The sequence below is a fragment of the Crinia signifera genome, chromosome 1, assembly GCF_055691185.1.
Source record: "Crinia signifera chromosome 1, ASM5569118v1, whole genome shotgun sequence".
NCBI classification, from domain to species: domain Eukaryota; kingdom Metazoa; phylum Chordata; class Amphibia; order Anura; family Myobatrachidae; genus Crinia; species Crinia signifera.
The window spans coordinates 31,683,231-31,709,041 of NC_139217.1; the positions used below are offsets into that span (position 1 = coordinate 31,683,231).

The 25,811-nt window shown below is 47.8% G+C and overlaps 1 protein-coding gene across 1 annotated transcript in view; it reads left to right on the forward strand.

Moving 5' to 3' along the window:
* SLC4A11 (solute carrier family 4 member 11) overlaps nucleotides 1–25,811 on the forward strand; it is a 97,319-nt gene that overhangs the window by 43,161 nt on the left and 28,347 nt on the right. Inside the window, 7 exon segments of the mRNA XM_083185923.1 lie at nucleotides 3,851–3,897; nucleotides 6,583–6,814; nucleotides 9,314–9,395; nucleotides 16,256–16,379; nucleotides 20,770–20,973; nucleotides 21,488–21,526; nucleotides 24,200–24,284. Coding sequence (XP_083042049.1) covers nucleotides 3,851–3,897; nucleotides 6,583–6,814; nucleotides 9,314–9,395; nucleotides 16,256–16,379; nucleotides 20,770–20,973; nucleotides 21,488–21,526; nucleotides 24,200–24,284 — 813 coding nt within the window.

Here is a 25,811-nt window from a genome sequence, read left to right on the forward strand (position 1 = left end):
TACAGCATCACTTGCTCCGCACTGACAGTGTACCTCCCCAGTTATACAGCATCACTTGCTCCGCACTGACAGTGTACCTCCCCAGTTATACAGCATCACTTGCTCCGCACTGACAGTGTACCTCCAGCGTTACTTCCTCTGCACTGACAGTGTACCTCCCCAGTTATACAGCATCACTTGCTCCGCACTGACCGTGTACCTCCCCAGTTATACAGCATCACTTGCTCCGCACTGACAGTGTACCTCCCCAGTTATACAGCATCACTTGCTCCGCACTGACAGTATACCTCCCCAGTTATACAGCGTCACTTGCTCCGCACTGACAGTGTACCTCCCCAGTTATACAGCATCACTTGCTCCGCACTGACAGTGTACCTCCCCAGTTATACAGCATCACTTGCTCCGTACTGACAGTGTACCTCACCAGTTATACAGCATCACGTGCTCTGCACTGACAGTGTACCTCCCCAGTTATACAGCGTCACTTCCTCTGCACTGACGGTGTACCTCCCCAGTTATACAGCATCACTTGCTCCGCACTGACAGTGTACCTCACCAGTTATACAGCATCACTTGCTCTGCACTGACAGTATACCTCACCAGTTATACAGCATCACTTGCTCCGCACTGACAGTGTACCTCCCCAGTTATACTGCGTCACTTCCTCTGCACTGACAGTATACCTCACCAGTTATACAGCATCACTTGCTCCGCACTGACAGTGTACCTCCCCACTTATACAGCGCCACTTCCTCTGCACTGACGGTGTACCTCCCCAGTTATACAGCATCACTTGCTCTGCACTGACAGTGTACCTCACCAGTTATACAGCATCACTTGCTCTGCACTGACAGTGTACCTCCCCAGTTATACAGCGTCACTTGCTCCGCACTGACAGTGTACCTCCCCAGTTATACAGCGTCACTTGCTCCGCACTGACAGTATACCTCACCAGTTATACAGCGTCACTTCCTCTGCACTGACAGTATACCTCACCAGTTATACAGCGTCACTTGCTCCGCACTGACAGTGTACCTCCCCACTTATACAGCGCCACTTCCTCTGCACTGACGGTGTACCTCCCCAGTTATACAGCATCACTTGCTCTGCACTGACGGTGTACCTCACCAGTTATACAGCATCACTTGCTCTGCACTGACAGTGTACCTCACCAGTTATACAGCGTCACTTGCTCCGCACTGACAGTGCACCTCACCAGTTATACAGCGTCACTTCCTCTGCACTGACAGTGTACCTCACCAGTTATACAGCGTCACTTCCTCCGAACTGACAGTGTACCTCCCCAGTTATACAGCGTCACTTCCTCTGCACTGACAGTGTACCTCCCCAGTTATACAGCGTCACTTGCTCTGCACTGACAGTGTACCTCCCCAGTTATACAGCGTCACTTGCTCCGCACTGACAGTGTACCTCCCCAGTTATACAGCATCACTTGCTCCGCACTGACAGTGTACCTCCCCAGTTATACAGCATCACTTGCTCCGTACTGACAGTGTACCTCACCAGTTATACAGCATCACGTGCTCTGCACTGACAGTGTACCTCCCCAGTTATACAGCGTCACTTCCTCTGCACTGACGGTGTACCTCCCCAGTTATACAGCATCACTTGCTCCGCACTGACAGTGTACCTCACCAGTTATACAGCATCACTTGCTCTGCACTGACAGTATACCTCACCAGTTATACAGCATCACTTGCTCCGCACTGACAGTGTACCTCCCCAGTTATACTGCGTCACTTCCTCTGCACTGACAGTATACCTCACCAGTTATACAGCATCACTTGCTCCGCACTGACAGTGTACCTCCCCACTTATACAGCGCCACTTCCTCTGCACTGACGGTGTACCTCCCCAGTTATACAGCATCACTTGCTCTGCACTGACAGTGTACCTCACCAGTTATACAGCATCACTTGCTCTGCACTGACAGTGTACCTCCCCAGTTATACAGCGTCACTTGCTCCGCACTGACAGTGTACCTCCCCAGTTATACAGCGTCACTTGCTCCGCACTGACAGTATACCTCACCAGTTATACAGCGTCACTTCCTCTGCACTGACAGTATACCTCACCAGTTATACAGCGTCACTTGCTCCGCACTGACAGTGTACCTCCCCACTTATACAGCGCCACTTCCTCTGCACTGACGGTGTACCTCCCCAGTTATACAGCATCACTTGCTCTGCACTGACGGTGTACCTCACCAGTTATACAGCATCACTTGCTCTGCACTGACAGTGTACCTCACCAGTTATACAGCGTCACTTGCTCCGCACTGACAGTGCACCTCACCAGTTATACAGCGTCACTTCCTCTGCACTGACAGTGTACCTCCCCAGTTATACAGCGTCACTTGCTCTGCACTGACAGTGTACCTCCCCAGTTATACAGCGTCACTTGCTCCGCACTGACAGTGTACCTCCCCAGTTATACAGCGTCACTTCCTCTGCACTGACAGTGTACCTCCCCAGTTATACAGCGTCACTTGCTCTGCACTGACAGTGTACCTCCCCAGTTATACAGCGTCACTTGCTCCGCACTGACAGTGTACCTCCCCAGTTATACAGCGTCACTTCCTCTGCACTGACAGTGTACCTCCCCAGTTATACAGCGTCACTTGCTCTGCACTGACAGTGTACCTCCCCAGTTATACAGCGTCACTTGCTCTGCACTGACGGTGTACCTCCCCAGTTATACAGTGTATACAGTGAACCATGCAACAGTACACTAATTGGGGTCGGCATGCTCAGATGTCAACACTGACACCCAAAAAAACTAAAAATACTCATGTCTGCCTTTACATGTGTTGACATTTTCTGTGTCGACCTTGTGCATGTCACAGTTTCGCTGTTGACCTAGACATTGTCCCCAGACTCTACCATACCTGTTGCTAAGGTATAGGGTATGTGTACAGATGATCCAATATTAAGGACACTTCCCAAGTATCCGGTTAGTAAGACACCTATGGTCAGACCTCCAGAAAATGGGGATTATCCTGCAAGAACCACCCAATCTGATTTCTTAAATTGGAAACGCGTAATATTGTAATTGCGCTATTTCACTCTGTTAAATGACTGCATACATGCCGGCATGTGTGTGTATATAGGAAATATGCAGATCATTGGTTGTATGAGGTCTAACACAGGGTTGAGCCAATGTCCTTGCACTGAAAGCCACGGTTGCTAAGCAGCGCTTGACAACCTGGAGTAAACATGGCTGCAGCATTGCAGTTGCCTAGCAACATAAGCCTTGATGTGCATGCTCGCACTGGAATTAAACCAAGAGTGGCGGTGTATAACAAAAAGCACCTCTATGGGTATTGGTGTCACCTTATCTGGCTGACTTGAGCTGGAATACATTACATTATTATTTTATTCTGTGAAATGATATCGGTAATGACTATTCCTAATGCATCTGTGAAACGGCTGGCTCCATTGCTAATTTTTATAGCCCAAAATAATCTATTGCACCTACCCTTTGCTTGGTGGAACAGTCCCGCCTGAAATGTACATGTGTTTGCATCTGTGCATCTCAGAATAGGACCCGGCATTGGATGCGAGCCCACGCCACTCCCAGCACACAGCACCCACCCAGTTGACAACCAGAAACACCCTTTCACTCATATGGGGGGGGGGGGGGATTGCACGAGATCTGTCCCAATCGCCCATACGCAAGGATGTGTATGTTCACTATGGCTAGATCTCTTTGGTTGTGGCCATATTTTGAGCTGCGTTGCATTTCCGAATCTGCCTGAATTGAGAGAGATTGCCCCACAAGTGTTTCTGAAATTTTGCAAGTTCTTATTTGGTTTCTTGTTTTGTTTCAGCAGAAAATGAAAGCGCTGGCTGCGTATTACTGCATACTTCAAGGAAAGTAAGTCATGTTTTATTACGTTAATAGCACAAAGATAGTACATTATTCATTTGGATTTAATAAGATAGAAAGTCACAAAGTTTGCTTTAATAAAAATTGTGTCAACAAATTGTCACCCGAAGATCTATTATACAGAACCTTTTATTATAATAGTTCAACAAAAACCTAGAAATGGAAATGCCATGCTCATTCAATCTTCTATGCAGTCTACGGCTATGCAGAATGCTTAAGTGTGGACTGAACCGCACCTACCTGATATCTGTACTCTTGTCTGGACTGTCCAATCTCTATGCCAACCCTACCTGATCTCGCTGCTCTTGTCCTTGGACTATCCCATCCCCACCTGATCTGTGTTCTTGTCTGTGGACTGCCCTAACCCTACATGATCTCTGTGCTCTTTTTGTGGACTTTCTCATCCCTTCCAGATTTCTGTGCTTTTGTCTGGGGACTGTCCCATCCCTACCTGATCTCTATGCTCTTGTTCATGGACTGTCCTATCCCTACCTGATCTCTATGCTCTTGTTCATGAACTATCCCATCCCTACCTGATCTCTATGCTCTTGTCTCTGGACTGTCCCATTCGTACCTGATCTCTGTGCTCTTGTCCGTGGACTGTCCCATCCCTACCTGGTCCCTGCTTTTGTCCATGGACTAACCCATCCCTACCTGATCTCTATGCTCTTGTCTCTGGACTGTCCCATTCATACCTGATCTCTGTGCTCTTGTCCGTGGACTGTCCCATCCCTACCTGGTCCCTGCTCTTGTCCATGGACTAACCCATTCCTACCTGATCTCTATGCTCTTGTCTCTGGACTGTCCCATTCGTACCTGATCTCTGTGCTCTTGTCCGGGGACTGTCCCATCCCTACCTGATCGCTATTCTCTTTTCTCTGGACTATCTCATCCCTAACTGATCTCTGTGCTCTTGTCTGTGGACTGTCCCATCCCTACCTGATATCGGTGCTCTTTTATCTGGACTATCCCATCCCTACCTGATATCTGTGCTCTTGACCATGGACTATCTTATCCCGGTACTTGTGTAGTTGCGGGTCTCGCTTCGCTCGCCCACGCTGCGGGCTCAGTGGCTCGCTACGCTCGCCACGCTATTTGCAATCAACTCCATGCCAACATGGATAGTGGAGGCATGAACTATCCATGTTGGCATGGAGTTACGTTAGTTTATTTGACATATTTAGTGGCGAGCATACACCCGGAAGTAGCACGGCGCCATGCTGGCGCCGTGAAACTACACAAGTGCCCTTATCCCTACCTGATCGCTATGCTCTTTTCCCTGGACTATCCCATCCTTACCAGATTTCTATGCTCTTGTCCATGGACTATCCCATCCCTACCTGATATCTGTGCTCTTGTCTCTGGACTGTCCCATTCGTACCTGATCTCTCTGCTCTTGTCCGGGGACTGTCCCATCCCTACCTGATCTCTGTGCTCTTGTCCGTGGACTATCCCATCCCTACCTGGTATCGGTGCTCTTTTCTCTGGACTATCCCATCCCTACCTGATAGTCCATGGTCAAGAGCACAGATATCTTATCCCTACCTGATCTCTGTGCTCTTGTCCGTGGACTATCCCATCCCTACTTGATCGCTATGCTCTTTTCCCTGGACTATCCCATCCCTACCTGATCTCTGTGCTCTTGTCCGTGGACTATCCCATTCCTACCTGATCTCTGTGCTCTTGTCCGTGGACTGTCCCATCCCTACTTGATCGCTATGCTCTTTTCCCTGGACTATCCCATCCCTACCTGATCTCTGTGCTCTTGTCCGTGGACTATCCCATTCCTACCTGATCTCTGTGCTCTTGTCTCTGGACTGTCCCATTCGTACCTGATCTCTGTGCTCTTGTCCGTGGACTATCCCATGTTCTCATGTGTGTGGACTATTCTATCTGATAAATGAAAAAGCGAGGCACGTGCATAAAATACCTTAATATTAGGTCATGTTTGCTAACAATTTAAATCCATTAAGCCACATTGGAAAACCTTTATTTGTAGTATCTGTGGTGGCCCCTTTCGGTCAGTGTTCCCGTCTCGCTGGGTACTGTGTACGAACGCTGAACAAAACACATCTCTGGCTCGTACTAAGACTGGCCCCTGTTTGAGTGACATGTCTAATGAGCGCAGCAGTGTTCCTGCTCTTCATTAACTTGTTGATGTTACAGCGCAGACCACAAGTCGCGGAGAATTTATTTGTTTCTTACTCCAGTTGTTCTCTCTGGTCAGTTGCCCTCAGGACGTGTAATCTGCAGAATGTGGAATTCGTTTTAATTAAACCCATTTACATATACCAAGGAAACGAAGGCGGCGCTTAACTCCCCGCGAAACCGCATTTATCCATCTGCTAGATGCCTGACGCTATAAAAATTCATATATTCAGACTCAAAGGGGTTTACTTACTAAGATGGCAGTTGCCCATAGCAACACACCAGATTCTACTTTTATTTATTTCTAGAAGGTAATAGATAGTCTAGTCACCCATAGCAGCATCCCATATTCAATAGAACTCCCATCTAAGTAAATATATCCCAAAGTTTGTTTATATAGTCCTTCGGCAGAACATGGCGGCTTCCCCCTAATACATGTTTGGGAAGATCTCTGTATACGTCCTGCACCTCTGACGGTAACGTAGCATAAATGCTCTCTAAAATCTCCGTCTTTGTTTTACTCAGTACCTAAAATTAAAGAACTTTGAGGAGGAGGTGAGAGCTCACCGCGACCTGGACGGTTTCCTGGCCAAAGCCAGCATTATCCTGGACGAGGCGGCCACCTCCCTGGACGACGTTCTCCGGGATATGCTCAAGCACTTTGTGGAAGACCCAGAGAACGCTGAGCCCAGCTGCAACTTTGACAAAATCATGAGCACTTTATTCACGGACTCCGGCGCACCGAGGGAAGGCAACGGTGAGAATGTGTGGCGCACGCTTTGGTGCAATGGTTAGCATTGGGTGTCACAGTCTTTTCCCATGAGGCCCTTACAATGGGGAGTTTGTACCTTCTCCCCACATTTGCGCGAGGTTCCTCTGAGGGTGCCGTAATGTACTTTGGCGTGGGCGCAGTTTGACTGAGACAGATGTACAGTCGGATATTGGAGGTGATTCTGGCCCTGTCCTGATGTTTTGGGGACTGCGCATGGTCTATTACATGCATGTGCAGCTCCCCTTTGAGAATGGCTCACAAGCAATTAGGCGGGCCGGGGGGGTTCCCTTAAATGGGGGGGGGGTCCCATTAATTGGCTCTTCTGCCATAACATTGGCATCGCGTTCAGCTATGAATTGGGCCCTTGTTCTGTAAGCTCCAACTGGTTCACATGGACTGACACAAATGGTCACATATTCTCTGTAAAACGCGATGTAATATGTGTGTGCTGTAGAAATAACGCCAGGAATGATCAGCACTCTTAGCTTATGCCATTGCTGGTAACCTGCGAAATGCAGCCATGTACTGGGGAACATTGTGACTGCATACTGTCTGACTATACGAGGGCTCGGCAGGGGGCCGGGACAGACCAGGACAGTACGCTCACGTGTCGCGCTTCCAGGAGCGCGACTCCTGCAGGGCTTGCTAGCAGCGACATTGCACAACATCATATTGCTGTATAATGGTTCCCCATGCAATAATCTACTACTCTCGCAGTTTTTTGTGTTAAGACCTGTTTGGGAGAAATAAGAGAGACAGCCGCGCGGACAGATTATTTTTTTTTAAAGCAATAATAAATATGCAGCGTTCCCTTGTTTACGCTGTCGTATTGGCACCACGGAGCGTGCTTGGCATGGAGACGGGCTGCAGGATCTCCTACCAATTACCCTCTTGTTTTCTCCCTTCATAAATATTTCTGAGGTGACTCATACGCTTTTGGAGACGGGAACATAATTCCTTCCAGCGCTGGCTGAGGTAAAGCAGCTGTTGCAGTACATCTGACTAGGCAATAACCCTATTTACATATAGGAGCTTCAGCACGTGTCCTGCTGGATGCAGCGCTCCCTGTCATGTATCTGCAGCGGAGGGACTTGTGACTTGCTTTGCGGGGGTGTAGTGTCCCCCCGCCGCCCCCTGTTTTATGCCTATTGGAGGCAGGGGACAGAGTGGTTCGGTTAACCCCTTGTTTTCTTTGAGGAGCCAATACAATGAATAATATTTCCGCTTACACATTATATGAGCCGCGATCGCCAGACACAGGACTTTATGTGAAAATCAAAGCAATAAAACTGAATAAACATGAGGAAAAAATATGGAAATCCAACTAGGCCTAGGCTTATATAGGCTTTTACTTGACTCTAAACAGATGATACCACATGGATTCTCAAATATGACCTTCCTATGAGGGGGAAAAAAATATATATGTTCTGTGTCTGGAGATTGCAGACAAAATGGCTGCCATCCGTGCTCTTGTGCTGATTACCCAGCCAAGCGGGCGTGATCCGCCGACCAGATGCGCCAATCGGTGAGAACCGATGATCGCCGATCCGTCAGTTTATCAGAGAAATTAGTCATGTAAAAAAGTCTAGATTACACGATCCGCCAGGTCAGGGGGATTTGGATTTGTACACAGATTAAATATCCACGATCCCGCTATGTGACCTTCAGGAGATCAGGGATTGCCCCAGTACATATATCGCTGGTGTATGGGCCCCTTTAGACATGGAAACCTCTGGTATCATTGAAATTTTGGAAGCTGTATCTAAGTATTATTAAAGGGACATGGGTTTATGTATATGTTTTTAGTTTTCAGAACGCGAGCATGCAGATAAGTTCCGGATTTTGGTGCAAATAGTGTCCAGTGGGGTTTTGTGTGGCCCGGTCCTCCAATGAATCCCCCCCCCCCCCCTCCCCCAGACCCAGCTCTGCGTGCATGAGAGCCGATGGTGTGCTTTCATTTCGGCAGAATCTGTAGTCCTTTTCATGATTTTTAGCTAAATACCTGCATACATAAGCTGCACTGTCAGACTGAGAGAGAGTTTATACTGCTTACTGCCCTTGGAAAAGGCTTGGGAGAGGAACAGACTTTTTTTTTGTTGTTTACTTTTAAACCAGAATGTCTTGTTTTGTGCAGACGCATTCTCCTCTAGGATGCACCGCTCTGCCACAGATTCCCCCGCGCCCTGGAGTATAGTTACATGAATCCCATCCAGTAATATTACATAATACAGTTGTGTGTCAGTGCTGCGTTATATCTTGGCCTGTTGCAGCTTGTACAGTATAGTAAGAGATTGTGCTGCTAGGCTGAGCAATGCTCCCAGATACTCTGCTGGGGATCAACTGCTTCTGTCTGTAGCGCAAAGCTTTTAGCCAGTCGCTAGGCCTCTGGCTTGCCCAATCATATTCAAAGGCTCCCATCATATAAAGGAACGACGCATTGTTTTGTTACTTGAACCTAAACCTGTGCATTTTGTTGTCTTCCAGTTCATCTTCTTTCTGATACAATTCAAGGGGTCACAGCCACAGCAATGGGGGTTCAGTACCAGCAATCCTGGCTCTGTATAATGTGAGTATGTATGGATGCAAATGCCCAGTAATTCTGTTTTTGTGTACATTTTCTCCTGCGCCTGTTAGTACATACTGTTTATTCTTTCTGCAATTATTAGACAGCTCTGATGTTCCTGGCTGAGTGAATATTTGCAGCAGGTGTATAAAATGCAGCGGGAGTGTAGCTACTGCCGCAAGTGCCTTTGCATGCGACTTGTGTGGTTGGCTGGGGCTCCGTGTATACTGTCCCCTTGGATTTGACACAGGACCGCTCTATGCATCCAACTTCATCTGTTGTTCGAAAAAATAAAATGCTTTCTTCTGGTAATAGGTAAATAACGGCTAAAGCTGAATTTCATAAAAGTTTCAGCTGCCCATAATTTTTTCAACTTCACGAATAAAAAAACTTTTTAATGAATTCAGTGAAAGTTTAAAGAACCCAATAAAGCACGGTAGTTTCCTGTCCCGTGGGAGTGGGGGAAACCCTTCCTGATTCCATACTGGCAACCAGACAACTTCCTTCATCAAAGCACCAGAACAATCGCTGTGCAGCTACAGACAGCCCCCTGTCACTTTCTCATACAGATGTGTCCTCGTGCAATATCCCTGCAGCTGCGCCAAACCTATTTTCTGAGGAAGCCTGCTTCTGGCAACAAGGTTTGCACCGAGCGTCTCTTAAACAGTGCAATTGCTACAGATTGTACATCTGTGGGCAACGGAGCCTGAATCCGTCAGTACAGTCCCAGCCACAGGGTTTTTTATGCCGAGTTCCGTTGTATCATATTTAGGGGCTCATTTGTCAATGAGCAATTAAAACCCACTGTAAAGGATAAAACTCGATACATAAGATAAATGGTGCCCAGCTAATCAGTTCCTTCATTTTTCAAACTCATGGCATTTGGGAGCTATATGCTGATTTCCTGCCAGTTGGGAGTTGTACACGTGACTGTTGGGAGTTGTTCACGTGACTGTTTGGAGTTGTTCACGTGACTGTTTGGAGTTGTTCACGTGACTGTTTGGAGTTGTTCACGTGACTGTTTGGAGTTGTTCACGTGACTGTTTGGAGTTGTTCACGTGACTGTTTGGAGTTGTTCACGTGACTGTTTGGAGTTGTTCACGTGACTGTTTGGAGTTGTACACGTGACTGTTTGGAGTTGTTCACGTGACTGTTTGGAGTTGTTCACGTGGCTGTTTGGAGTTGTTCACGTGGCTGTTTGGAGTTGTTCACGTGGCTGTTTGGAGTTGTTCACGTGACTGTTGGGAGTTGTTCACGTGACTGTTTGGAGTTGTTCACGTGACCATTTAGAGCTGTATGCTAATCTCCTGCCAGTTGGGAGCTGTACACATGACCATTGGGACCTGCATGCTAATCTCCTGCCAGTTGGGAGCTGTACACATGACCATTGGGACCTGCATGCTGATCTCATACCAGTTGTACACATGACCTTTGGGAGCTATACGCTGATCTCATACCAGTTGTACACATGACCTTTGGGAGCTATACGCTGATCTCATACCAGTTGGGAGCTGGACGCAGAACTCCTGACCTCTGGGAGTGGAACTCCTTACTACTGGGAGAGGAACGCCTGACCACTGTGGGAGCCGATTGGCTGGAGTAACATTTATCGCACGCAACACATTATTTTTTGCATTCACAGTGAGTTTTGTTGAGCTCCTATATATGGTATCCGTTGCCTGCTAGTTATACTGTGTCCCAATAGGAGAAAAACATTTTGCTAAATTCCTCATGTATATGTCAATAAATGGAGATGTAATACCTGCAATTTTAGGATAATGCGTGTTTGCTGGACATCACCCTGTGTATGAGGAGGTGACAGACAGCAGTAGCTGACTCCTCCCACATCCTAGTACTGAGAAGGTGACCAACAGCAGTAGCTGACTCCTCCCACATCCTAGTACTGAGGAGGTGACCGACAGCAGTAGCTGACTCCTCCCACATCCTAGTACTGAGGAGGTGACAGACAGCAGTAGCTGACTCCTCCCACATCCTAGTACTAAGTACTGTAAATACATTTCCATTAAGATCTGCTTTACAGCTTCTGCTCTAAGCTGTGAGTAATGTTTGAGGTTTAATCTGCGAGGCAGAGATAAGAGCTGAACACGTCCGTGATCATTATTCTCCCTGATACGTCAGTAAACAAATTCAGATTAAATGGCACGCCAAATAGCTCATCCCGTGTAACGGCGCCCGTACAAGTACCCAGGCATTTCTCCTGGACAATGCTCACGCACGAAGTATCACCTTTCTCCCCGGAATTCTTATACGCTGCAAACCGAGACCTTGGTAGCATCTACTGCAAATAACAGCTGGCTTATAACAATGGGTAGCGGCTTTGTATCTGGGGCAACGATGTCACAATGCAAGATAAGAAGATGGAGAACAAATAGGAGCGGGGAGACGCTTTTTATAGGTGCTATTCGCTTCTCCGAAACTGGTGTCGTAAAGGAAATCTAAAGCTAAATAGTAAATAAAGAAGGATTGGAAGCCACCCACAACCTCGCTTTCTGCTTCCTCTCTCCCATTGTGGATCTAGCTCTCCTGTTTGTCCTCTCCTTGCTGAATAAATGGCATTCCCCGATCCGCCACTGCCAGTGTAGAGGACAATGCTGGTTTTTACTGGCCATTCTCCCTTTTGTGTTTTCCCACTCTTCCTCTCCCATCCATTAGATATCTTTGTTATCTCATCCACTCCGCGAGCAGATCTTTGAAGCGGAGCTAAAGTTTGGAACGAGTCGTTAGGAGTCATTGTTGCAGTTGCTGGTGGAAAGGTTTCCATCCTCCGACATGGGGCAGAATGGTCGGCGTTGTTGTTTAGACCTGGGGCAGCCAACTCCCAGTCCTCGGGATCTACAGTACCAACAGTTAATGTTTTCCAGGTCTCCTCACAGAATCACACGTGAAGTAATTAGCTCCACCTGTGGATCTTTTAAAATGTGTCAGTGAGTAATGAGTGCCCCTGTGCAGCAGCTAGGTGGTCTGGAAAATGTGAACTGTTGGTAGCGCTCAAGGACTGGAGCTGGCTACCCCTGGTTTAGACGATAGGTTTTGCACTTTGTGACACCGATGCCTGCTGCTGTAGGTTATGTGCCGCGTTGCACAGCAGGGGTGAGCTGTGTGCTTCGTCAGGGGTTTATTCTGTGTTGCGCTGATGAAGCAGAACATTTTTGGGGACAGTCGCTCTTAGAATCCCCTGTGCCTTACTGCTTAATGTGGCAGTAGTTCTATGGAATAATAATGAGCTATTATTCATAATATAAGGCAAACTGTCCCTACAGCAGTTAAGGGGCACATGGGCTTGCTGAGACTTGTAGTCCGCTTTGGACTCATTGCATCTCCCCCTTGCTTTCTAATAGGGTCGTGGCCTATATTATTACCGGCATTCCTCTATCACCGTCTTGCCTGACCACCGCTCCATCCACCTCTGAGTACATTGTGGTATATCAAGGCACAATGGGGATCCTTATATTTGCATATTATCAGAAGATTATCTATCTATCGTTGTGAAATGTTGACTGCTCACGTATATAAAACCCTCAACTTTAAAAAAAAAAAAAAAGTTCTGCTGCTTCTTGTCCCACGCTCAACTCTGCTTTGGACATTGGAAACAATCTAGCACTTTGTATAATATATATATATATATATATATATATATATCTAGCACTTTGTATAATATATTAAGAGCTCATTAATAATACTGGTGCAATAGGAAGGCATCACCGAGGTCTTTTCACGATGTATTTCTAAAAACCATAATCTACTACAACAAAGCCACAGCCGAACTCCACCGTGCTGGTCTAAATGACAAAACCTGCAGAATCTCAGTGACCGAAGCTTGGGAGGTACCAGCGCGTTTCGCCGCTGGCACTTGAGGGGTTGTGGCTCCCTGATGAAGCCCAGGTGACGAAACACGCCGAGTAATGTGAGGGTCTGTAGCCAGTGTCAGATTTGCTAGTATTTTGTAAACTGTGCTAGAGCGATGTGGCGGAATCGGATTGGACGGGTTACATCCTGTGTCTGTGTATGGTTACCGGTTTGTCTGATTATATACATTAATGTTCAATGTTTTACAGCTGTGAATTATTTATTACTCTGCTTTTAGCCTATCTCCCGACGTAATGACTGCAAAATAGAAGGTGTCTGGGTGTTTGTTACATTCTTAGGGAAATAAATCGCCCTGTCCTCCTTGAACCATTCTTCCGCCATGCTTGAATGCCACCTGATATCTTCCATTGTGCGCTCCACTGGGTCTTTAACGAGCCCCCCTGTCCTCTGTGCATGTAGTCAAATCATGACTATGGGGGTTACATTACTGCTTACTAAGCAGTGGTCCTTCGCTGCTTAGCAAGCGGCTTAACCCCTTCAGTGGCGTTTTTTTTAATTTTAGCGCTCCCTACTGGGCAAGGTTTGGAGGAGCGCTCCATAAGCACCCCCCCCCCCCCACATACTGCGTTTCCCAGGGCCGAACACCGCCGCTGAGCACTCCATCAGCCGCTGCCTGGCCCTGGTCCAGGCAACCCGGCTGTGTGCGGCATGACGTTAGCAAGGCACACAGCCAGGGGAAGGAGGCAGGGCCAGGCAGCAGGAGCCAGATTCCCCTTAGTAACATGTGAGGGGATGTCTTTGCAAATAAGTCAGTCTCAACCGACGTATTTACATGCGCTAGGACGAAGACGGGGTGGATGCCTGTTGTCCTGTGACGTCCGCCCCGGCAGACATCGGCCCATCAGCATACCCATGGGAAAGCCCAGCGTTTTCATGGGTGAGCCCCATTTTTGCCCCCGTCGCTCTCTCCCCGCAGCGAACATCCCAGCGAGTCTGTAACTTGCTGAAGCCGCTCGCTGTCGGCGTTTGCCCATGCGCAGAAATGCACACATGCGCAAACCCCGACCATCCGGGCAGGGGCAAATCCGGATCGCAGCAAGCGATCTTGAATCGGCCCACTATATGGGCATTGACACCATGTGCGGAGCCGTGTCAGGATGACGTCACTGAATGGTATCGTTTGCCCAAATGACGTTGCTCTACGGAGCCCAGCCATCAGGTAAACCCCGCCCCGTCACAGTGGCTGCCCGTCCCTGGGCTCACAGCCGTGCAAACGGGGAAATCCATTCGCAATCGCTCACCATTGAATGGATTTCTCCCTGTTCGCAGCTGCTGAGTTAGTGTAGTCCTGCGACGGCCATGGGGAGCTGGAGAATGCTGCTGATGTCGGTGGCCACAAAAGGACCCCAACTGTCAATTCTCTTGTGAACGGCTCGCTGGGAGAACCGCGTGCAAGTGTACTGTGTAATGTGCGCATTCGCGGTCGTGTCAGGGTTGTGAATGGGTCTTAAGTCTCTGCTTGTGTGTGTGTGTGTGTGTGTGTGTGGGCCCTTTTCTGTTCACCCTGGATGAGCCGATATCTACAGCTCGGTCGCTATCAGCCTGGAAGGAAACAGGACGCGTAGAAAGTAACGTTTCTGAAAACAAAGTGGAATAATGTGTTGGCGCTCGGGGAGTTCCAAATGGATTACAGATAACAGCGGAATAAACATGTTACATCGCAGCGAGCAAAGTCTCCGGGCTTTCCGTCTGTTTGCCAAAAGCGTTCAGTTGCATAAACCTGGCAATTTAACTATCGGAGGGTCCATCAAACAGATCCGTTCACAAGTAAAATCCCCCATATGGATCTGCTTACCGGCTAATTGTTTAGGCCTGCACAGAACAATGCGTTCATTCATATCCCCCCCCCCCCCCCCCTCGTGTGCCGTCTTCTGCTCTGCACAGGCATATATGCCCTGTGCAGGCTGGTGTCTTAATTATGATGGCTTCTACAGGTCCATGAGGATGACACCCTATTAGGTAAGTACCACGTAACAGCATTGTCCCAGAAGAGGCAGAACTCCTGTGAGTCTTATTTTAGAAATGTTCTATTTCCTATGGGTTAATCGCTACAAACTAGGGATAAGCCATCAATGGATAACAACCATCGATGGTTAGCCACTGATGGTTTATGGTTTCACCATCGATGGCACAAAGACCCCAGTGTTTTCTTGTTCTATCCCCTTTGTGCATGGGACACAGCCTACCTCTGCCACAGATGCGACACCACCACACCTCTGATTGGTAGTAGAGCAGGGATGACCATTGGTGGGTGTAAGTATCGATGTTTCCCTTACTGATGGTTTCATACTATCAATAGCTGTACCCACCGATATCCATACTACAAAGTCTATCCCGCAGGCCTGGCTAACCTGTGGATCTCTAGCTGTTAAATGAAACTACAAGACCCAGCATGCCTTGCCACAGTATTGCTATGAAGGGATTCTAAAACGGTGTCAGGGCATGCTGGGATGTTTAGTTTTAGAATCGGAGAGCCACAGGCCTGCTATATAGCGACATTAGGTAATGGTGCACAGGACTAATGTCGCTGTAACGTATAGCAACCAGTTGCCATTTTTAGGCATGATTTAATTGCATCAGGGCAACTATTGCAGTCGTTCTGCCTCGTAGGATGACCTGGATATTAATGCTTTTATGTGCTGGTACAGTTCATATGTCTCTGTGCTAATACTGTGCAAGACTAGCATTAGTACAGTATCTAAGCAGGCGGTGCTGGAACGTCATGTAGAAAACCAATTTGTTAAATTGTAAACTGCAGCACAGAGTGTTTTCAGCCAAGCCAAACGTAAGTGTGTCCATCGTTCTTATGTAATTCTGCTGAACTGAGGCAGTAACAGAAATATATACATTTGTGGTAAGGCTGCAGGAGTCTGGGAAGGTGCAGACATAGCCAGGAGTGTGCCAGTGTATTTTGTACCACGGTTGCTGTGCACTGTTGGGAACCAGCGGTGATGCCATCTCTGTATTATCCACAGTTGCACTATAAAGTCCCTTCAGCGACGGCACGTTTGTATCAGCCGTTTGGAGAGGCCGCAGAATTGGGGGGAAAACTCCTGCGAAGTCCGGTTCGTCATCCTGGTTCTAGCGCCGCCAAAAATGGTGAGTACACAATACTTTTGCCACGTACAGACGATAGGTCTTGTTCCCAAGAACCGCCCTTATAGCTGTACGGTTGATTAACCCTTCGAATTTAGTCACTCACATTTGTTATATAAATTCAAATACAAAATGTTGTGGGAAAAAAAAAAAGATTATTTTTCCTATATAAAGTAAACATGGCAGCGCATTATAATAATAAGAATGTTTGTTTGGCAAATGTCACACCTATTTTGAAAAATTCACTTGGCACTCAAAGGGTTAAAGTATTATATTACACTTAAAGAACCGGTCGCATTCACCGATTTCACTTTTTGTTCCTTTTTCATGGGACTGCCCGGTATACGTCAAATCACTAACGATAATGGCGATTAATTATTAATTTCATAGTAATGAAATTGGTTGGAACTGCCATAATGACGCGTTCCGGGGTAGATTTGTATGCGTAAGTCTGTCACATAGCTCCTCGCTGGTCATGTGACTGCAGAGGGTGTTGGAATGCTGTGTACATTCTAAAGCTCCATGTCATGTGATCGGGAGACTAAGGGAATCACATGACACGGAAGCGGTCATCTATTAGAATGAACTTTGGTCTACAGTCATTAGGTCGACCCCACTAGGTCGACTGGCAGGAAGGTCGACCTGACTTAAGGTCGAATTTGCATAAAGGTCGACATGAGGAAGGTCGACTGGTCATAAGGTCGACATGGGTTTTTCACTGTTTTTTGAGTCGACATGTGCCGACAGGCGGTATTTCATGCCCTACCATCCACTAGGGCGTGGTGGGAGAATAAAATAGTGTGCCGAGCGCAGCGAGGCACCGTGCCCGAAGCATTGCGAGCGAAGCGAGCGATGCGAGGGTCCGATTCTCATTGCCAACTGTGTCCATGTCGACTGTGTCGACATTCGGATCAAAAAACAGTGAAAAACCCATGTCGACCTTATGACCAGTCGTCCTTCCTCATGTCGACCTTTATGCAAATTCGACCTTAAGTCATGTCGACCTTGGCCCATGTCGACCTTAAGTCAGGTCGACCTTCCTGCCAGTCGACCTAGTGGGGTCGACCTAATGACTGTAGACCTAAGTTCATTCTGACAGATGTACCGATTCCCATGACACTTAGGCCCTTATTCTGGTTGGTGCGGCCAGAGCCGCACACGGGGCTCCGGCCGCACAAACCAATCCCCGCCCACCCTACGGATCGCCACGGCCGTCCGTACACGGACGGCTGGCGATCCGCATTAAAATGGTGGAGGCTACGCCTCCACCATGGTGGGAGCTGCCCCCTGCATTCGATGGTCGTCGACCATCGAAGGCAGGTCCGCACGCCGCGGCAGCTCCCGCAAGCTAAGACCACACGGACAATCGTCCGTGTGGTAGCTTGTATGGGGGCTGAAAGCTGACATCCGGCGACGTCAGCTTTCCGCCCCCATGAGTGGCGTCATGCCCTCATTACCATGCATACGCCCCGCGTTTGCATGGGAACGCCCATGAAACGCGGGGCGTACACATAGGGAAATGAGGGCATGATGCCTCTCACGCCCCTATCCGCCCCCTTTGCGGCGGACGAAATCCGTCTGCGGCGAAGGGGGCTGCACATGCGCAGATTCACCTCTGCGCATGTGCAGACCAAAAACATCGGCGGTACGGCCGCACGCGGGCCGTACCGTTCCGATCTGAATAAGGGCCTTAGTAAGATGCAAATCGTTGATCGCAACCGGAGGGACAAATTCATGATGTGTTGTTTTTTTTTAAAGCAAACTAAAGTCATTTATGTTAATGATCGGCAGTGAAGTAACGGGACTGTCCCTTTTATAAAATGTATTTTGTCGTGTAACTGGATTAAATGTGAGGGTTATATAGTCTTTATCTTGTTTCCGCATATGTGATTAATCCATATGAATGTTTTGTTTTGGTACTTGTTTCCTAGCACGGCCACACCGATTTGCATCGGGGTGATCGTGTCGGAAAAATTGCGTCGGTCGCATCACATGCGACCAAATTGCATGCGATGCGATCGACCCGATTTTTACATTGAATCAAATGTAAATAGGGTCCCTGGGATTCAATGTAATTGGATTCAATGTAAACTATTCCACAGACCCCCAATTTTAGCCCCTGAACGCCACCCCACGATTGACGCCAACCCGAAGCGTGGCGAGCCCGCGAGGGGCGGCAGTGCGCGTCCTCTGACCTTTTCATACCCCTACTATCCACGTCGGCGTGGAGTTGAGAATATAAAGTGTGGCGAGCGCAGCGAGGGGACGCGTATAACTTCACAGGTATACGCGTCCCCTCGTGGGGCTCGCCACGCTTTGGGCTCGGTGGCTCGCTGCGCTCGCCACACTTTATATTCTCAACTCCACGCCGACGTGGATAGTAGGGGTATGAAAAGGTCGGAGGATGCGCACCGCCGCCCCTCGCGGGCTCGCTGCGCTCGCCACGCTTCGGGTTGGCGTCAATCATGGGGTGGCGACGGGGCCATATACAATGTGAAATGGGTCATATTGGCCCATTTCACATTGTTTCCTATGTGAGATGGACTTAATCAAGTCCATCTCATCTTGTGCCATTATAATGGCACAAGACCGACGCGATGCTCCCGATTTCAATGTTAAAAATATTTTAACATCGAAGCCTATGGCAAAATCGCGGACATCGCTTTGGGGGCCATGTTAATGCATGCGACCGACGTGATTTGCCTTTGCCGGCAAAATGGACCAGATTTCAAAGGAAATCGGGTCCATCGCGGGCATCGTGTACCTTAACTTTAAGGTACACGATGCCCGCGATTGTGGCCGTTCTAGGAAACAAGTACCTTTTTGTTTTTTTTTTTGCCTAATTTATATCCTACTTATTGCCTTTAGTGAAGTAATAATATTGTAGGCAATCTTTTAATTAAAAATAGAAGCCATTAAAAACATATTGTGGAACTACAAGTGTCAGAACACCCTAGCAGTCAGTCTGCTGGGTCATGGAGCGAAGTGGTGGAGTGTAGCCGGGCGGCTGGGCCGTGCAGCGTATACAGTGACATCAATTATCAATATCATTGTGGGCAACATAGCACGTGTATACAAAACATTAGGAAAACACTGGCGCTGTGTTTGACACTTAAATATGTAGGAGTTCTCTGACTTTCTACTTGGGTGTCGGTCAGCAATCAATCAAATGAAGGTGATTCTCAAAACTCGCAGGCGGACAGACACTTACTTATAAGTTCTGACCCGCGTGCACATAAAGGTATTTTTTACCGGCTTCTACTGCATACAAGTGTAAGGGAAACACTAACACTTACTTAATGGTTCAGTCTCGCGTTCATGTAGCAGGTCCTTTAAATCCACCGACACGATGACTCTTAGTCAGGGGGAACAGGTTTATTCATACACGGTAAAAGCACCACACGGGGATATGTACAGACGGTAAACAGAAAAAGGCACTTGCAGACGAGGAACTCCAGGATTTATCAGATGACCCGGCAGACAGACGCTGCAGACGTGATGCTGCGAATGGAGAAATCCTTAGAGATAAGCAGGTATCCTCGCTGCTGGTGCGCTGTCCTAGTGAAACGACAGGGGGGCGGCGATCAACGCGTTTCGGAACAGCTGTTCCTTTTTCAAGATCTCGGGATCTTGAAAAAGGAACAGCTGTTCCGAAACGCGTTGATCGCCGCCCCCCTGTCGTTTCACTAGGACAGCGCACCAGCAGCGAGGATACCTGCTTATCTCTAAGGATTTCTCCATTCGCAGCATCACGTCTGCAGCGTCTGTCTGCCGGGTCATCTGATAAATCCTGGAGTTCCTCGTCTGCAAGTGCCTTTTTCTGTTTACCGTCTGTACATATCCCCGTGTGGTGCTTTTACCGTGTATGAATAAACCTGTTCCCCCTGACTGAGAGTCATCGTGTCGGTGGATTTAAAGGACCTGCTACATGAACGCAAGACTGAACCATTAAGTAAGTGTCAGCGTTCCCCTCATACTTGTATGCAGTAGAAGCCGGTAAAAGATACCTTTATGTGCACGCGGGTCAGAACTTATAAGTAAGTGTCTGTCCGCCTGCGAGTTTTGAGAATCACCTTCATTTGATTGATTGCTGACCGACACCCAAGTAGAAAGTCAGAGAACTCCTACATATTTAAGTGTCAAACACAGCGCCAGTGTTTTCCTAATGTTTTGTATTCTGTGCCTTATCGTTTGAGGAGGTTGATGGTCTCCTAGGAATTCACAGGCTGCCCACCCCTTTTTGCGCCAGTTCATAATACTGTGTTTTTTGTAACATAGCACGTGTGTACGTGTGTGAGTGTGTGTGTATAAATGCCCCATGAACAGAGGGCAGCATGGTCTGTACTGGGCACTCTCTCTCACCGCCACCTCTATTCTTCTGCCCTTTGCCCAGAAAAGTACCAAAACTGCCTCAGAAGTCGGGAGGACGTTCGCAACAATGTTCTCGGACATAGCGTTCCGGCAGAAGCTCTTAGAAACCAAAACTGAAGAGGAGTTCAAGGAGGCTCTGGTACATCAGCGACACCTCCTCACCATAGTCAACAGGCATTCCTCCTTGAATGACGGGCACAAAGTCAATAGCCACAAACCATTAAAGGTAAGTGTCACAGTCCACTGCGAATGTCCTGTCGTCTGATGTGCGCCTCCTCATGTTCTGCGCTCTGAAATAAACAGCGCCTCCTGCCCACTGGGGTTTTTAATGGCCGATTGGGTATCCGACAAAAAGCAACACCCTAAACAGCTTTGAATGTGTCCCCATTGCCCACCAGATATTCTTTTTTTCCTGTCCTGGCCCATAGGTCCACACCCACACAGTTGTCCCCAGGTATAATAAAGACACACCCACCAACCGCCTGTTTCACCAGGCCACACCCACAATTGTCTTCGGGCATAATAGTGACAAACCCCCTGAAAGTCTGCCCCTTATTCCTTTAACACCAGGCCACACTTACCAGGTATAATGCATAATCAACTTTTTAGGTTGAAATGTGAATCAAAAAACTCTTTAGCCTTTAATTTATTTATTATTTTCATTTTGGGTTATTTTTGTACTGTGTATTATCGCTGGTTTATGTCTATTTTCTTTTTGCTCCTTGCCTCTGCCTCTGGAGGATCTGCTACTGTTCCCAAGGGCTGGGCCTCCCAGGCAGGTCTGCCACAACTCCTTCTTCTGTCTGCTGGTCTGTGTCCGAGATCCGTGGGCCGGCCTATCTGCGCTAGTGACCGGGGGCCGTCTGGCAGCCGCACCTGGGGGCATCACATCATGGGCTTCTCGCTCTATATTTCTACTGTAAAAAAGGCAGTCGGCAGTGGGGAAGCAGAATTCTGTGCGCTCAAGGTAGACGAACGCCTGTGGGTGACCAGGTTGTTGAAGGCTCCTTGGGAAGGGGACGGTCAGTCTCCTGGTGAGCACCACTGGGGTTCACAGGTCTCCAGTGGTGGAGTGACGTACATAAAAAAAAATATATCTAATCGCTCTGTATAAACCAGCCGGCCCCCGGCACTAGCAGCGGATAAGCCGTAGTAACCTGTTTTACCTTTCTGACCTGTTGTGCTTCATTTCACTCCGTTTCCGCTAAGTTCCATGCAAGCCGCCTGCACATCGGATAACTTCCTGCGATTATACCGCTATCCTCACATAATACCTGTAATATCCAATCTAGCAGTGTTTGGACAGGACTCTGCCAAAGCCTCAGAATACTCACGTTGATGACCTGTCTGATTACAAATGTACAGTGCTATGCATGTAATATAACATATGTAGCGTCCATCCTAGCACCCTGCACCGGTCACATCCCCTGCAGTTCCTCTCTCCTGCTGTGCTGCTGACCAGAGTGTGCTAGAAGCACCAGAGCAGCGAGCCACACCCCCAAGGATCTGAGCGGTGCAGGGTTCTAGATTGAACACGAGTATGTATATTTTGTTTGTAGCTCTTATCACACCCATAAGCTCTCCATTATTGGCTTGTATGAGGTATTTGCATGTTGATTGCGCATAGTCCATCCGTGTTTGCCATCCATAAGCTGTGCTGCTGTGTTTGACACACCAGGTTATGTGTTCTCTTGCCATGAGGTGCAGCAGTGCCACACAACCAATGAGAAGTTTGCATTCACTCTTTAATCTGTACTAGATAAAGGCTCTTCGCTGATTGGCCGCCGTTGTCCTGCGATGCCTTGCACCATTGGGCAATGTTAGTGTATTACGCTCAGCCGGTGGGTTTGCGGTCAGGGCATCATATTAACTGACTTTTACTGTATGTCCGTGGATGAGGGATTTCTGCAGTGACATACATTCACATGGTGTTCCTGTAACACTGTCTCCGTAACTAGAGGACTGATCATAAAAATCAAAAACCACAAAGACTGGCGAGAAGTATTTCACCATAGCATTCAGCACGTATCACGTGTTCCGTATCAGCACTTTCTATAACAAGCTTAGAGAGAGATAAAGTACCGAGAGACACAGGGACAGTTGTACTAAGCGTTATAAAGTGGAGAGAGTGAGATAAAGTACCAAGCAGCCAGCTCCGGTCATTTTCGAAACCCTTCCTGCAACATGGCAGCTAGGAGCTAATTGGCTGCTACTTTGTCCCTCTCTGCCGTATCACTCTCCGTGTAATCCCTTTTTCAAGGCTTAGTACATCTGGCCCAAAGTACCAACCAACCTAACATTTTTTTTCAAGCAAAAGCCTGTAGTGTGTCAGTTAAAGCTGATTGTTGTATACTTTATCTCTCCCTAAACTTTGACATATCACCAATTTGATCAGACGCTATACATTTTTTGTGAATAAATAGTATGGGATAGTAAGCCGTGGCAAGCACAGTGGTAGCAGGGCGTGCCAATTTGCCCTATGTGGTTTGTATATGTCAACCTAATGCGTCGACTATATATTGACGGTCTACCTAGGCATTATATATGCAGTATACCACGTTTCTCATAGCTGCCCTGCTGTTTCGTGCGTTATGTGACTCCTATTGTACTGAGCGCAACCGCGTCTGAATGCTGCCGGTAATGTGTAAAGAAACGGAGCCATGTTTACCAGGAAGCGTCCGTACACCTGATACTTCGGGGTATTGGAGGTAGAGCACTGAGAAGAAGCGTATAGCACATAAACTGTGCGAGGCCTCATTTCCTGAGGTGCAGATGTTAGATTTGGTGCGTTTGCGACGGCGCTCCTGGGTACTCCTGTGCGTCATTTGCCGCACTAAGGGCCTAACTCGGACCTGATCGCAGGGCAAATTTGTTCTCAAAATGGGTAAAACTATGCTGCGCTGCAGGTGGGGCAGATGCAGCATGTGCAGAGAGAGTAAGATTTGGTTCAGAAGGAAATATGTTTGGTCCCTGGCTTCGTATATGAACATGGTCGCTCGCATTATTTACTCAATGTATAGTAACCAACTGAGGGCGAGGGCCTTCATCAAGTTCGTTCGGCCCTGGGCACGGACCTTATTCTGCATTTCCTTGACACTTACGTAAATCTGTACATATTTTGACTTCTGCTCATGGCGACCAGCAGATTTAGCGAATGGTATCAATACGATTGCAGAAATCTGACTGTGATCCGTGACTTCCGATCATAGACGCGGTCCTGACCGGATCATGGTAAGAGGACTGGCGACTGACGGACAAGGCGAGCTTTGATGTGTTAACTGCCGTTTGTCACCTGCCGCTGTCCAGGACATCCTGTGAGCATTGCTTCAATTATGGTGCTGAAAGGGCCTCATTCGTTGTCTGTGACCTCTGTGGCAGTCCCTGTGTGAGCTGTGGTGGAGGTGAGTGGTGCGGTCACAACTTGTCTCTCATGGTTTCCTTCCTCTCTCCAGCTGCAAGAATTTTTCAATGTGGGAAAGGGAATTTTCGATGACATTGCACGTAGACTGCCGGTCTACCCTCTGGATTTCACAGACGGTAAGAGAACCCTTTCTCTCTCCTACATGTAGTGTGTTCCGTCCTGGCTGAATCACTATGCTGTATTGGTCCATGGCAAGGAAGCAGGGGCTTACGTTTTGGACAAGGTTCCTGGTTTATAGGTCCGTCCATGACACTTTCCTGGCCTACCTTTTGGAACTGATGGAGAGCTTATTCCTCCCAGCTGTCCTAGAGATATCTCAGGAGGAGTCCTGGTCCATGACCGGGAAGAGAAACTGTAGTCGGTATCCAGCCGTTACCAAGATGAGATGATACGAGACCTTTGGTCAAACATAGGGAAAGGACAACCCATGCTAGGCAGATGTCTCCTCAGTAACCCAAAAATACCCCACGGATCAGTCATGCCACGCAATAATAAAACGTGTTTGCTTTGAGCATAAGCTGCCCATCACAAATGAAACCATAGAACAACACTGGGTTACTTACATTGGTAGTCCCGTTGGAACTACATTATTGGTACATTGGTGGTGCCGTTGGTACTACATCAAGGATGAATGTCTTCTAGCCCCATGCCCCAAAACTTCAATCTCTCCCGGGTGTCTGCAGACCAAGCCAAAGTCTCCCTACCTTTGGCAGGCCCACAGCTGCAATCCTGGCCTAACACTGGGCACCCGTGTGCCTCTGAAATTAGTTAGTCCACCGTTGACACTGGTGCAATCTGTAACCAAGTGCCCAGGCTGGACTAACCTAATTTAACCAAATGCCCAGGCTACACTAATCTAATATAACCAAATGCCCAGCCTGGACTAATCTAACATTACCAAATGCCCTGGCTGGACTAATCTAACATAACCAAATGCCCAGGCTGGGCTAATCTAACATAACCAAATGCCCAGGCTACACTAATCTAATATAACCAAATGCCCAGGCTGGACTAATCTAACATAACCAAATGCCCAGGCTGGACTAATCTAACATAACCAAATGCCCAGGCTGGACTAATCTAACATAACCAAATGCCCAGGCTGGACTAATCTAACATAACCAAATGCCCAGGCTGGACTAATCTAATATAACCAAATGCCCAGGCTGGACTAATCTAACATAACCAAATGCCCAGGCTACACTAATCTAACATAACCAAGTGCCCAGGCTGGACTAATCTAACATAACCAAATGCCCAGGCTGGACTAATCTAATATAACCAAATGCCCAGGCTGGACTAATCTAATATAACCAAATGCCCAGGCTGGACTAATCTAATATAACCAAATGCCCAGGCTGGACTAATCTAATATAACCAAATGCCCAGGCTGGTCTAATCTAACATAACCAAACGCCCAGGCTGGACTAATCTAACATAACCAAACGCCCAGGCTGGACTAATCTAACATAACCAAATGCCCAGGCTGGACTAATCTAACATAATCAAATGGCCAGGCTGGACTAATCTAACATAACCAAATGCCCAGGCTACACTAATCTAACATAACCAAATGCCCAGGCTGGACTAATCTAACATAACCAAATGCCCAGGCTGGACTAATCCAACATAACCAAATGCCC